Source organism: Bufo gargarizans, chromosome 11 (assembly GCF_014858855.1).
Source record: "Bufo gargarizans isolate SCDJY-AF-19 chromosome 11, ASM1485885v1, whole genome shotgun sequence".
NCBI lineage: Eukaryota > Metazoa > Chordata > Amphibia > Anura > Bufonidae > Bufo > Bufo gargarizans.
Genome location: NC_058090.1, coordinates 92,752,818 through 92,767,060, shown reverse-complemented (window position 1 = coordinate 92,767,060; position 14,243 = coordinate 92,752,818). Strand labels below are relative to the sequence as shown.

Here is a 14,243-nt window from a genome sequence, read left to right as displayed (position 1 = left end):
TTCCTGTTTTTGTCTGGCTTCTCCTACTGCTCTTGCACTAACTGATTTAGCTTAGTCCCTGTAGGAAGGGTATAGCTGGAGGGAGGAGCTCACACCTTTGCGCTTAGTGTCTGCCTCCTAATGGCAGCAGCTATACCCATGGTCAAGCCTGGGTCCCCCAATGAATGGAAGAAAAACAGATTTTACGGTAAGTACAAAAATCTAGTTTTTTTGGTACTTAATTGATTCACATGTCCTTTACTCTCTTTATAGGACCTCTGAGATCAATGCCATCCAGTGATTCCCTCCCACAGACCAACTTACGAAATCACCCTGTGGAGGAACGCATCCGGGTCCCACCACCTCAGGCAAGGCCACCGCGGCCGGCTGGCACTTTGCAGCGCAACGTACGAATCCCTCCTCTCGCGGCTCCTCCTGTTCCCTATTGGCCAGAGCAACCTCAGTTTTTCTGGAGACGTGTTGGAAACACGCCATGTTCTGTTACCTGCGGGAAAGGTGAGTGGTACTCACCTCAGACAGCATTTGAGTCATCAGTATTTAAAAAATGGCTCAAAATAAATAAAAAATCAGTGGGGGCTAGCTAGTTGTCGGCCGCTGACGGATGAGCATGTGACTCGATGGCATCTGTCAGTGTCTCCTATTGTAATGCACTGTGCCTGCACTAGATTCCAGATTCCAGATTTTTCAGGAACAGATCAGCATGGCTTCAGGACTCTTGAAAAGTACAAAGAATTGGGAAGGGTTTAGCAGGAGAAGACATGACCATCAGTGGTCTGGAAGCCAGCAAATGGCACAAAGCGCTGAGCAAATTTACAGCTGCTCATAGGAGACATAAATTTTATTTTCTGGCTTTAACACAGTCCAGGAGGCAATCTATTTATTTAAAGTTGGGCCTCTCTTAATAAATTTGGTGTTTTTCCGTTTTCATTGGTCTTACTAAATCTGCCTCTGTCACACTGTCTTCTCCACATCTAGCACCACTACTTGCGAGTCTATTATGAGGGCACAAATATGGATGGCTCTATTATGTAGGCAATGTATGGTGATGTATAGGCACAGTCTTTTGGGGAGTAGCATGGTCGTTTTTATCTCTAATTGCCTCATTCAACAAAGGAAGAGAGTCCCACTCATAGTTTCCTGAGAACTTTGATCTAATCAGTCACCATGTGGCTCTACCACAGACACCGTTTTCGTTTTTGACAATCTTTCTGTTGAAGATGTGTGTTGTAAAATTATTTTTAGTATTTTGGGTTTTCATGTGGCACCACTGTAACACTCTTCTCTTTTTCTCAGGGTTCTGGTACCCCATACACCAGTGTGCTTCCAGAAGCTCCTTGGATGAGGTTAATGAGGAGGAATGTGACTCATCGACAAAGCCATTCCCTCAAGAGGAGGCCTGTAACACCCAGCCCTGCCCCGCATTGTAAGCCCATCAACATGATCACTAATATCCAACATCCTCTGTCAGCGAGATACAAGCCCAGTACTGGCAAAAACATTCTGTCATGCCCTATCTCATGGACATTTTATAGCCATTATGAGGTTATTCCCATCACAGAAACTGATGGCACTTGGAATATGCCACCACTTTCTGATCAGTGAGGATCTTTTTGTTGGGGTCTCCACTTTGAAGGAGCTGATTTAGGGCTGTGTCCATTTCTAGGTTTTTCCTTTTACAGGTGCACTCCCGACCATTGGCAGTGTAGGGATCTAAACCTTTGCCTTTTTTACTTTAATGGATCCCACTGATCAGAAACTGGTGGCATATCCTAATGATAACTCATCACTTTCTATGATGGGAATAGCCCTTTATTGCTCCAGAGCTGTATCCTTTAAAAGACACCACTTTGTTGATGTTCGGGGGGTTTGGAATACAGCCATAACACTGATGCTCTTTTTAAAAATGGTCAGAGCAGACTCTATCTGTTGAGGAGACTGAGGTCCTTTGGAGTGCAGGGGACGCTCCTAAAGACCTTCTTTGACTCAGTGGTGGCATCAGCCATATTCTGTGGTGTGGTTTGTCTGGGGAGCAGCTGAGAGACAGAGATTAGATAAGCTCCTTAAGAAGGCCAGCTCTGTCCTAGGTTGTCCCCTTGATCCAGTGCAGGAGGTGGGTGACAGAAGAACTCTAGCAAAATTAAAATCACTGTTGGACAATGTCTCCCACCCCATGCACAAAGCTGTTGTGGAGTTGGAGAGCTCCTTCAGTCACAGACTGCTGCATCCTAGGTGCACGAAGGAACGTTATCGTAGGTCCTTCCTCCCAGCAGCGGTTAGGATTTATAAGCACCACTGTTCCCAGAAACCCAGTAGTGATTTTTTAAAGTAAATTCTGTTATGTTTTTCTTGTATTTTTACTCTTTAATTTCTAATTACTCTTATTTTTGCTCCTGTTGTTAATGTGATAGCTGCTGTTATGCCAATATTTCCCCACTGAGGGACAATAAAGGGATTTTCTTCTTCTTCTTAAATACCCACCCCACTCCCAACTCAATTAATCCAAACCACCGAGCAAAACGTTGTTTAAAGACTACATAAAACATTTTCATTTAAGGTCATCTGAAGTTCTAGGAATGTATAAATTAAGATCTCTAAATTGTATCGAAACCAGATACCAAACGCAGGAAGAACCCACCATTATGTTTTGACCTCTCACTATAGTGAAAACAGTTGTCCCAATGGGTAGAATATCTACTGTAATTTCTTCCATCTAAGACTATAACATAGTTCATATCAAATATCTTTTTGTTGGTTGAGTGTTGGACTTATTGTTTGTTAACTTAAAGGGGTTGCCTTTCTAGTACAATATTAGAGCATTCTAGGTGAATAGAGGAGGATCCCCAATCCAGGACCCTAATCTAGTAGGTAGGGAGAAAGAGCAAAGAGCATCCATTTTGTGGAGGAACCCTGCTTTCATGGAGGCCTACTGATTTCAAAGAACAGCATGTAATACCTCATTTTCCCTGTGGTGGCTCTGCATGGGAATTAAAGGGAGGCTGTCAGACCTTTTGACCAGGCTGTTGACAGCACCAAGTAGGATCTAGGGACAGCAGGGCAAACATACCTTTTATGGCGTTTTTATCATCAGGAGTAGGGAGAATTTGAAGTTTTATTCAGCCAGAGTCTGCAAGTTACCAAGGTGGAGCTTCACTGTGCTGTCCACTTTGAGCTACCTCACAGCCCCTCCCCATGGCAGCTGTAGCATTCAATCAGGCGACTACTGTAGCTGTCAATTAAAGCAGATGGAAGTGGTTGTTAAGCAGCTTAATGCAGAGAGTGCTTCATGGTGAAGCTCCTCCTCCTGGACTCTTGCAGGTGCAGAAACTAGCAGAATGAAACTTCATATTTTCAATACTCCATGATGAGCATAGCATTTCAAAAGGTATACTTGTACTGCTCTTTCCAGCCCCTACCTTCACATTTGTGTCATTGTTTCTGTTTATGTTGGAAACCATGAATCTGTCACCCAGCAGACCCCAGGGTTCCTCTAAAGTGTCAATCGTTTTTCCACCAGATTTGACAGAATCTGCAACTTCTTAACAGAGCTGATACAAATGTGAACCAAACCTTACTTCCTTCACTTAGTTTTGTCCTCCTTCTATGTAGGTCATGCTAAACAGAGGTGAGAATAAATTGAGTTAAATAGATTCCTTGATTGTTGACATACATAATACATGAATTTGATATCAGGTATCCGGTTTTGCAGGCATAAGCCCAAAGGGACATGGAAAGGGTCTATTCGAAATAGCTATGGCTTGGTGGATCAGGAATGGTTTGAGGCTTGGTCTGATCTCAATTTTCCAACCATTAAAACCGAGATAATATATATCGGTTTCTTAAGAAACATTTTACAGCCATTTTCGTTCAACTTTAATATTCATAAATCTCATCAAAGTTTTTCTTCCACGGTTCTCCTGCCAAACTGCTTTGGTCGAAGCACCGATTTGGCCCAATTGAACTAGGAAGCCGCTGGACTGTCTGAGTCACGATGAAAAATGCATTGTACGCCGGTAGCCAGCAGAGTTCTACACACAGAACTTTATTCTAATTTGGCTGTTTCATTCCATAGTGTTTATCTAGGAACAGAATGTCGAGGGCTTTGTAGAATCAAGAGAACGATGAGAATCCCAGTCCTATAGACAAAAAAATTCAAGAACTTTGTTATAAAGATCTTTCCCTTGATTTCTTACAACCCCGGTAGATGTAATGAGTCTTTTTATCAGCCTCTATTAATGTAACTTCATGTTCTTCACTTCTCCTTAGCTGGGATGCTGGTAACTGGTCAGTCTGCAGCAGGACATGTGGCAGTGGAATACAGCATCGGCAAGTCCTGTGTCGGCAGATGTATGCCAATCGGACCACTATGGTCCATCCACAGAGGTGCAGCCACTTGGTGAAACCGAATGTTACCCAGACGTGTCAACTCCGTATCTGTAGCCACTGGGAGATCCAAAGCAACTGGAGCTCGGTAAAGAACGCCTGAAGAACACTCCTATAGATTGTAGAATGACTGCCATGATCTATAATGGATAATAAGATTTAGAGATGATGTGAAACAAAAATATGAATGACCGTAGTTTGTTTATTATGTATGGTCTGCATATTTCTTAGAATGAACCAGTTCTTAAGGACTGCTGTTTTTTGTATCTACAGTGCTCAGTCATGTGTGGTCTTGGCCAAAGGACTCGTCATGTCAGATGTGTCAGTAACCAAGGGGATGTTATTGGTGAGGGAGAATGCAGCAACCGACTCCGTCCTAGGACCGATGAGGTCTGCGATATGGGACCTTGCGTTCGAAGCTGGTTCCACAATCATTGGAGCTCCTCAGTAAGTCTCTGAACACCTGGTCTTGTCAACACATCTAAAAGCAATATACCTCTGTATGACCCATACATGATAATAATACATATTCCTTTGGTTCCCACCTACTGAGGTTTATTGCTTGTGAAGATATAAATGTATCTACAGTAGATATATACTTTATGACCCTAAACAAGAATATATGACTTTCTTAGGAATAACTAGGAATGTGGAGGTGGGCACCAGCATTATAAAAGGCACATAGTTGGTGGGGGGGCCTTGTTACAGATTTTGCAACAGAACAGCCTAAAATGATTCCTCCTGGGTGGGGCTGTGACTATATCAATGGTGCAGTGGTTGTCACCATTATTGAATGTAAAAGTATAAAAAGAACATAGTGGAATTCATGATGACTGGATCAATCGTACCTTACAGGAGTTGTCATAGAGAACTTATTTTTCTAAAACCGCACCACACCTGTCCATGGGTCTCCTCTGCTCAGTGTTATTGAGGTAATTAGGGATGAGTGCAATGCTACCTACAACCTGAGGACTGGTGTAGTGCTGTTTGAGGAAGCCATGTTTTTGTAATCCCATACAACACCTTCAAGGCTGGACGACCTTACATGTCAACTCAAGTGGAATTGCTTGGTCTATATAAGCTTGATAGAGATAATGTATGTATTGGTACATTGAGCATGCGCCAGTGTTCTCAAAGGAGTTATACAGTATTAGAAAAAAAGGATCTGCCTCCTTCCCCCACATAAATAGCACCCCTTTTCCATGGACAGATGTGGCTATTGAAGCATTTACTTAAATGAGGTTGATCTTCTCCTTTACAGTGTTCTTCAGAATGTGGACCTGGGATTCAGCGCCGTTCAGTCTTCTGTCTCTCTAGTTCTTCTACGGATGTGTCGCAAGATGGCTGCCCAGGGAATAAACCTTCTGACATGAGAGTATGCAATAGTGGGCCATGTGAGCGGACAGTCAAGTGGTACACTGGACCGTGGTCTCAGGTATATAGGCCAACTTCAGTTGGACATAGTCCATGTTTCTCTAGGTAGTTTGGACCGATGGAGTCTCTTTCTCCTCTTCCATAGTGTTCCACAGATTGTGATGAAGGTTCGCAGAGACGTGATGTGATCTGCATTAGCAAAATGGGCTCAGACTTTAACGTGACCGACCCATCTGAGTGTGCTCATCTTGACAAGCCACCAAGCCTACAGTCCTGTAATGCCGGACCCTGTGGGTCACGCTGGTTTACAACGCCCTGGAGCACAGTGAGTGGCGTGAACCAACACCTTCATAATCTAGAATCTATTTCCGAAAGTTGACCTCATTCTTGGTTTTCTCCATCCTCTTAGTGTTCACAGTCTTGCGAAGGAGGCGTGCAGGTAAGAGAGGTGCGGTGCCTGGCAGCCGACAAGACTTACAGTCAACAGTGTGACCTGGATTCCAAGCCAGATGAGAAGCGCGTGTGTAATCCTCAGCCCTGTTCCTCTGTAGTAGGTGAGGAGAGAGAGGAAACCATCCAGCCTTGACCTGACATGATATTGCAGACCTCTCCAGCAGCTCAGAGGTTAATAAACCACAGTAAATGCTTTGCAGTGCAAGTCAATGGTAGTGGAGTGATTCTTATAGCTGCTCGACTTAATCCTAATTACTGTAGGCATTAGCTGGAGTTGCAGAGCTAAGTGGCACGTGTGTCCAGGTTTTATTTGATGTGTTGCATGGACTAAACTATGTGCTACTGATCTTCCATACCATCTACCCCTACATTATACACACGTATTGGGTGGGCCTCGAAAAAGATTAGCAAACTCTTATTTCAAGTTCAAAAAGTTTCCAATACATTTAGCTCAACACTGGGGTGCCTAGGGCCCACCTGTAAAATTTATTTCGGGGGGCCCACCGTATGGATACATTCAAATATTACCTGCTCACACAGCAGCAAGATGCTACCAGATGATTGAATATGGGGGTCTCTGCAACAACTTTGAGAAGGTAGGTCCTAGGGAAAGGAGGATACTGGCAGCTTTCCTCTATACCTAGACGTCATCTCAGCTCTGATTGTGTCTATGATAATAAACCGGGGAGTTTCTTTAATAATCTATCAAGTCTTTTATATGAGCATAGGCTGGTTGAGGTGCTATATGAGCACAGGCTGGTTGAGGTGCTGGACATTGAATATATGTATGTAGTGCAGTAAGTCTACTGTGTTATGTGCAACTTGTGCAGGAGGTGGGAGACTAGGGGCCCACCTTGCTCAGGGGCCCACCGGGGGATTCACCTGTACCCCAGTCTTATATTAATGACATATCCTGATGAGAAACTGGAGAACCCTTTTATAAGTGTAGTAAGTAACAAGTACCAATGTATTCCACATCATTTTAAAAGACAGCAACCTAGCACAAGTGTCTGTAATTTACCCTTTTCCAATTGATATCGCCCTTCTGGCTTTTAAGAAGCATGTGGTAAGTGCGGGGTCGGTTACCAATTGTCCATTGGTGCTCAGGAATCACTGTGTACATACATTACTTATCCTGCACTGATCCTGAGTTACATCCTGTATTATACTCCAGAGCTGCACTCACTATTCTGCTGGTGCAGTCACTGTGTACATACATTACTTATCCTGTACTGATCCTGAGTTACATCCTGTATTATACTCCAGAGCTGTACTCACTATTCTGCTGGTGCAGTCACTGTGTACATACATTACTTATCCTGTACTGATCCTGAGTTACATCCTGTATTATACTCCAGAGCTGCACTCACTATTCTGCTTGTGTAGTCACTGTGTACATATATTACTTATCCTGTACTGATCCTGAGTTACATCCTGTATTATACTCCAGAGCTGTACTCACTATTCTGCTTGTGTAGTCACTGTGTACATACATTACTTATCCTGTACTGATCCTGAGTTACATCCTGTATTATATTCCAGAGCTGCACTCACTATTCTGCTGGTGCAGTCACTGTGTACATACATTACTTATCCTGTACTGATCCTGAGTTACATCCTGTGTTATACTCCAGAGCTGCACTCACTATTCTGCTGGTGCAGTCACTGTGTACATACATTACTTATCCTGTACTGATCCTGCGTTACATCCTGTATTATACCCCAGAGCTGCACTCACTATTCTGCTGGTGCAGTCACTGTGTACATACATTACTTATCCTGCACTGATCCTGAGTTACATCCTGTATTATACTCCAGAGCTGCACTCACTATTCTGCTGGTGCAGTCACTGTGTACATACATTACTTATCCTGTACTGATCCTGAGTTACATCCTGTATTATACTCCAGAGCTGTACTCACTATTCTGCTTGTGTAGTCACTGTGTACATACATTACTTATCCTGTACTGATCCTGAGTTACATCCTGTATTATATTCCAGAGCTGCACTCACTATTCTGCTGGTGCAGTCACTGTGTACATACATTAATTATCCTGTACTGATCCCGAGTTACATCCTGTATTATACTCCAGAGCTGCACTCCCTATTCTGCTGGTGCAGTCACTGTGCACATACATTACTTATCCTGTACTGATCCTGAGTTACATCCTGTATTATACTCCAGAGCTGCACTCACTATTCTGCTTGTGTAGTCACTGTGTACATATATTACTTATCCTGTACTGATCCTGAGTTACATCCTGTGTTATACTCCAGAGCTGCACTCACTATTCTGCTGGTGGAGTCACTGTGTACATACATTACTTATCCTGTACTGATCCTGAGTTACATCCTGTATTATACTCCAGAGCTGTACTCACTATTCTGCTTGTGTAGTCACTGTGTACATACATTACTTATCCTGTACTGATCCTGAGTTACATCCTGTATTATATTCCAGAGCTGCACTCACTATTCTGCTGGTGCAGTCACTGTGTACATACATTACTTATCCTGTACTGATCCTGAGTTACATCCTGTGTTATACTCCAGAGCTGCACTCACTATTCTGCTGGTGCAGTCACTGTGCACATACATTACTTATCCTGTACTGATCCTGCGTTACATCCTGTATTATACTCCAGAGCTGCACTCACTATTCTGCTGGTGCAGTCACTGTGCACATACATTACTTATCCTGTACTGATCCTGAGTTACATCCTGTATTATACTCCAGAGCTGCACTCACTGTTCTGCTGGTGCAGTCACTGTGCACATACATTACTTATCCTGTACTGATCCTGAGTTACATCCTGTATTATACTCCAGAGCTGCACTCACTATTCTGCTGGTGGAGTCACTATGTACATACATTACTTATCCTGTACTGATCCTGAGTTACATCCTGTATTATACTCCAGAGCTGCACTCACTATTCTGCTGGTGCAGTCACTGTGTACATACATTACTTATCCTGTACTGATCCTGAGTTACATCCTGTATTATACTCCAGAGCTGCACTCACTATTCTGCTGGTGCAGTCACTGTGTACATACATTACATTACTTATCCTGTACTGATCCCACGTTACATCCTGTATTATACTCCAGAGCAGCGCTCCCTGTTTTGCAAACTTTAGAATTGAGATTTCTCTACATCCCCCACTCGTTCAAAAGTGTTATCTTATAGTAATACCACTGAGGGGTCCCCCACTTTGGATACTCACCACCAGAGTATGTGCCTTTGGGAACTGACAAAGACATTGGATGTCTCCATTGGAACGATCTATTAAGATTAAAAAATTTGGGGACAAAAATGTATGAACAGCTCATAAAATACAGGATGAAAAAGACTTTTTATCCTATATACCAAAACCTAAGATAACCTACTGACCAAAAACACACATAAATTGCATGTACATGTAGCATGTTATAGTCTATGTAACTTTTTGCATTAATTACAGTATATAATTTTTCTTTCCGATCCAGATAACAACTGCCGTGATTTGTATCACAACTGTGCCGTGGTGGTGCAAGCACGACTCTGTGTCTACGCCTATTACAAACAAGCTTGCTGTTCCTCTTGTGCCCACTCCCTGCAACGAAGGACGTCAGAGAGCCGATAGCGGGCAGCTCACCATCCCCCACCTCACCAGATTTTATATTTTATATATGCAGAAGAGACAGTATTTATTTACCTCTTTAGCGCTATGTCGGGTGGAAGCTTTTTCCAGGCCAAACGTCCCAACGGAGAAATGCTAAAGACAGAATTGTATATTTTTGCTTTTAATGTTCTCCTCTTGCTCACATGGGTAGGGGGCGGAGGATTTTGCTTTCCCGATTCTTTTACGGTGCTAGATTGCCGGTATATCGCCATCCTCTTACATTGCAACTGTGACTTTTGGGAAACCGATTGTGCCATATAATATTGGCGCCATATAGGAATCAATCAACAGTAGGGGAAGGTCATGTAAAGACCAGTGGACACCTAGTCGGTGGCTGTAGTCAACTCTTGGCATCTATTCCTCACTCTAGTTTTTACAATCCCTCTTATTGGATCATGGTTACAAAGTAATCAACATTCTCTTCAAGGGGGTTGTCCTCTGCTGTCTTTCAAAACCAGTGTTACGCCTGTCCATTAGTTGTACCGGGTCAGCCCCATTGAAGTAAATAAGCTGCAATACCAGACCCAACCTGTGGACAGGTGTGGCACTATTTTTGAAAGAAGAAAGAAGGCAGTCATGTTTTTCTAACCAGGACAACCCACCAATTTTTTTTCCTGTGTATGGTGACAAGCTTTGTTACCCAAGACCACGTTATATGTGGAAAGAGACCTTTAAGAGTGGGATTACATTCAGATTTTTCTCTCAAGACTGGAGCAGAATGTAAGTAGATGCCATCTAATTAAAGGACTTATCCAGTTTCATAATGATATTTTTTATCTGCCCAAACACTGCATATTTTTGTCCCATATAGCTGTTTTTCATGTCAGCACTTTCCTTCCCCTATTATCGGCATCACTGCATCCTGGCAGGATGTTTACATGCAGAACTTCCTGTTTTCCTGTTGCTTTGCTCTAATGTTTCTTGGGGATTTGCTCCCCTTGCCACCCTGTTCTCTCTGCGGTAGTCACACCTTCTACGCCTGTTTGCTAGGCAGAGCAAACCCTGCGAAACATTAGAGCAAGGCATGCTGGGTTTGTTTAGAAAACAGGAAGTTCTGCATGTAAACATCCTGCCAGGATGAACTGATGATGAGAACAGGGGAAGGAAAGTGCTGACATGAAAAACCTGTATAAAAGGTAAATATATGCAGTGTTTAGGTTACTCTGGGCAGATACAATTTCATCATAAAAGTGGAGAATGCCTTAAAGATCATGAGACTTTCACTTGGTTTTATCACATGACTTATTAGGGCCATGTTCTTTTCCCTATAGACAGCTTAACAATATCTGTGTTTAACCCAAAGCTTAAAGGGGTTTACAGGATTAGAAAAACATGGCTTCTTTCTTTCATAAACCGCACCTCCACCTGTCCATAGGTTGTGATTGGTATTGCAGTTTAGCCCTATTCACTCTAGTGATGCTGAGCTGCAATACCAGGCACAGCTAGTGGACAGCTGTGGTACTGTTTATAGAAAAAAACAGCCATGGTTTTCTAATCCTGGGACCTTTAAGGGAAGATTTTGGTGACTGGCCACCACAGTTTTGTGTAACTGTTAGTTTCTGGTAACATACAATTGTTTGATGCCTGTATTGGCAAAGTTGGAGAAAGTATTGAGACAGATGCCAAACAAGGCAGGTTGTTAAATCAAAGGGCTAAACCTATAGCAGTCTCACAGTTGAGCTTGTTGTCTAAGGAGCTTCAGCCCAACTGTTGGCAAAATGTCTTGTTTCCAGTTCAACCTCCATCGTCCTGGTTACTGAGTATACATTGCTAAGTCCAGTGATTCATATTACTCAAAAAGATGAGACTGACCTCCATTTCGGAGTGCACCTCTCTTCTCTGCACAGAAGAGGCAGCCATTTTGTGTTGTATTCGCAGAAGAGGCAGCCATTTTGTGTTGTATTCGCAGAAGAGGCAGACATTTTGTGTTGTATTCGCAGAAGAGGCAGCCATTTTGTGTTGTCTATACCCCACACTCTAAGTCCTGAATGAAGTTTATGGATCGAAGACCTTTGTTCAGGCTCCTGATAACTTGTTGTGCTGGGTTTAATTGAGAGGCGTATCATGCAACAAGATGGCTGCCTCCACCATGTGTATGCAAGAGGTGCACATTATATGATCAGGGAGTTTTTGATGGTGCTCTTCCTCTCCAAATTACTGTAAAATCCCAGATCATTACTGTGAATGTTAAGACAATCACTTGTCAGTTATACAGAATGGTGGCTTTCATTTTATAGATTTGTTGGAAGGTAACCATGTAAGAACGGCCATGGACAACCCCTTTAAATTTTTCTACATAGAAATGCATTAGATCTGCACATAATGGAGCAGTTTATGAAACTGTTACCCATAGAAACCAATCACAGTGCAGCTTTATTTTCTCTTGGTGCTCTTGAAAATTCAATCATAACCTCACAAATATTCCTTGATCTTTCAGTTTGGGAATTGATGTTCTTGATTGGCAGGAACCCACTCAGCTACAAATTAGTCCCACCAACAAAATGGCCGCTTCCCTGATGTGCATCTGATAGGTCTGATTTTCAATAAGCTGTCTCAGGACCTACATATATATGTCCAGAGTATTATGTAGCCTCTTGTGACCCATGGCTTATCCTACTCCTTCAAGACCCCTGGACAGGCGATAATATAGGATAGTTAACCCCTCTACTTCCACAGCAGAGTTTTCATGGCAAGTGCTGGTTCACATGGGGAGGTCTTGGGATAAAGTATAGTAAAAAAGGGTAGTAAAATCTAAAAATCAGTATATAGCAAGTCAGCATTTGTTTTAAGCATCGAATACAATAGGAAAAACTGGTTGCATTAGTTTATTGGGTACATCTTGAGTGTGGGGGGGAATTGGGTCACAAGTTGTCGCCAAACTGTGACTTTGGTTGGAAAGGACAATCGTATATGTGCCTTAACTACTTTCCAGCCTTTATTTAGAATCTGATTGGTTACTGAGGTGGACACCAACATCCTATGTGCACTAGTTCTTCTGATTTCTTTAGGATCTGTTCACATGTGTAGGCCGTGCCGCACCAGGATCATACCTGAAAAAATGCTACAACTCTTCTTAAAGGGGCATCTGAGGTTATAAAAGTAGTTATGCTTTTTTTTACCCCCAGTAGCATCTCTCTTAGTCATGGGCTATTATGGAATTGCAGCTTTATTATTTTATTTTTTTAGGCCGATGATCGGCGACTGGTGGCTAAACTACTACTCCCAAATTGTAGTTTTGCAACAGTGGTTGAAAACCACTGCCTTAGAGGGGCATATTAATAGGAGATGCCATTATGGTTCCACCTCTGGGACCTGCTCCTGTCTCAAGAACAGGGGCACTTATTCCTCTGTGTCCAATGCGGGCACTTTAAACCCTTAAAGGGAGTGTCGGGGACATTCAGCTTTGTCATGGCACAGAACTGTACATAAGAGCATGGCTGACCTGTAGTACCCAGGCACCACCATAGCCCATTTGTTCTGACCACTGGTGGGCCTGTGTGGCAGCAGACCGCCAGACATACATTGAAAGTAAGGATAGATCAGCGGACAGTCCCGGACCACCTCTTTAACAGTGAAGATCCCTTTTACCATTCGTTCTGATATTGTATATTCTGCACAACTGTAGGGCATACAGTAGAGAATTGCTTCAATAGAAGCTCCCTAATATAGTGCTGTTCTTCACATGTCCCGCTACTATTTAGCAGCCAACAGCGGCCACTGCTGGGGAAATGTAGTATTACATGGCGCTTATACAAATGAATGAATGGGCATATACTCATGTACGCTGTTGCATTTAATCCTCCAGAGCAGGAATCACTTATGGAGGGGGCTTTCCATTCTGGCGAATTTCACTGGGAGGTCATATATGACATGTTATAAAACTTGACTATACGCACCCAAACCTGGACTCACATATCAGTATTGTAATAAAGTAGACCGTCAGAGAACCATGGAAACTGGTTCCTATTTTACCAGGTCGCTTAAAGGAAAGCTACAGTCAAAATACAGTGATACATTGCATGTCTTGCAGGGGGCGGAGCATGGTAACAGTTCTCTTTCAATATTTGTGTCATGCTCCACCCCCTTAGGCTATACTCATAAAGGGTTGGACATCCCCTTTAAGGTCATTTCATATTTCTTTTAGGCAATTTTCAGCCCTCAACGTATACTTCATTTTACTGAAAGCCTTACAAAAACATATTTCTTCTCGATTCTGAGATCCGTCTTTCAGCTGTTACATCATTATAGACTGTGTCCATTGTTCTCTTGTAAATTTTTTAATTTATTTTTTAAGAAAGAAGATTTTATGTTTTTTGTTCTTATGGAAAGAGATTGTAAAAAAAAAAATATTAAATTTTTTGGAAAATTTGG

General features: G+C 42.6%; 1 protein-coding gene across 4 annotated transcripts in view; it reads left to right on the top strand.

Moving 5' to 3' along the window:
- The window catches only part of LOC122921234 (ADAMTS-like protein 4), a 116,438-nt gene extending 102,195 nt beyond the window's left edge, over positions 1–14,243 (top strand). For 2 of the 4 annotated variants that reach the window (XM_044271201.1, XM_044271202.1), the window contains exons 10-17: positions 253–495; positions 1,294–1,423; positions 4,264–4,468; positions 4,654–4,827; positions 5,642–5,815; positions 5,900–6,079; positions 6,164–6,308; positions 9,697–14,243. In XM_044271201.1, the coding sequence (XP_044127136.1) occupies positions 253–495; positions 1,294–1,423; positions 4,264–4,468; positions 4,654–4,827; positions 5,642–5,815; positions 5,900–6,079; positions 6,164–6,308; positions 9,697–9,833 (1,388 nt within the window). In that variant the 3' untranslated portion in view covers positions 9,834–14,243. Of the gene's footprint in view, positions 1–252; positions 496–1,293; positions 1,424–4,263; positions 4,469–4,653; positions 4,828–5,641; positions 5,816–5,899; positions 6,080–6,163; positions 6,379–9,696 lie in introns of all 4 variants that reach the window. The other 2 variants (XR_006387012.1, XM_044271203.1) reach the window with 2 other exon arrangements.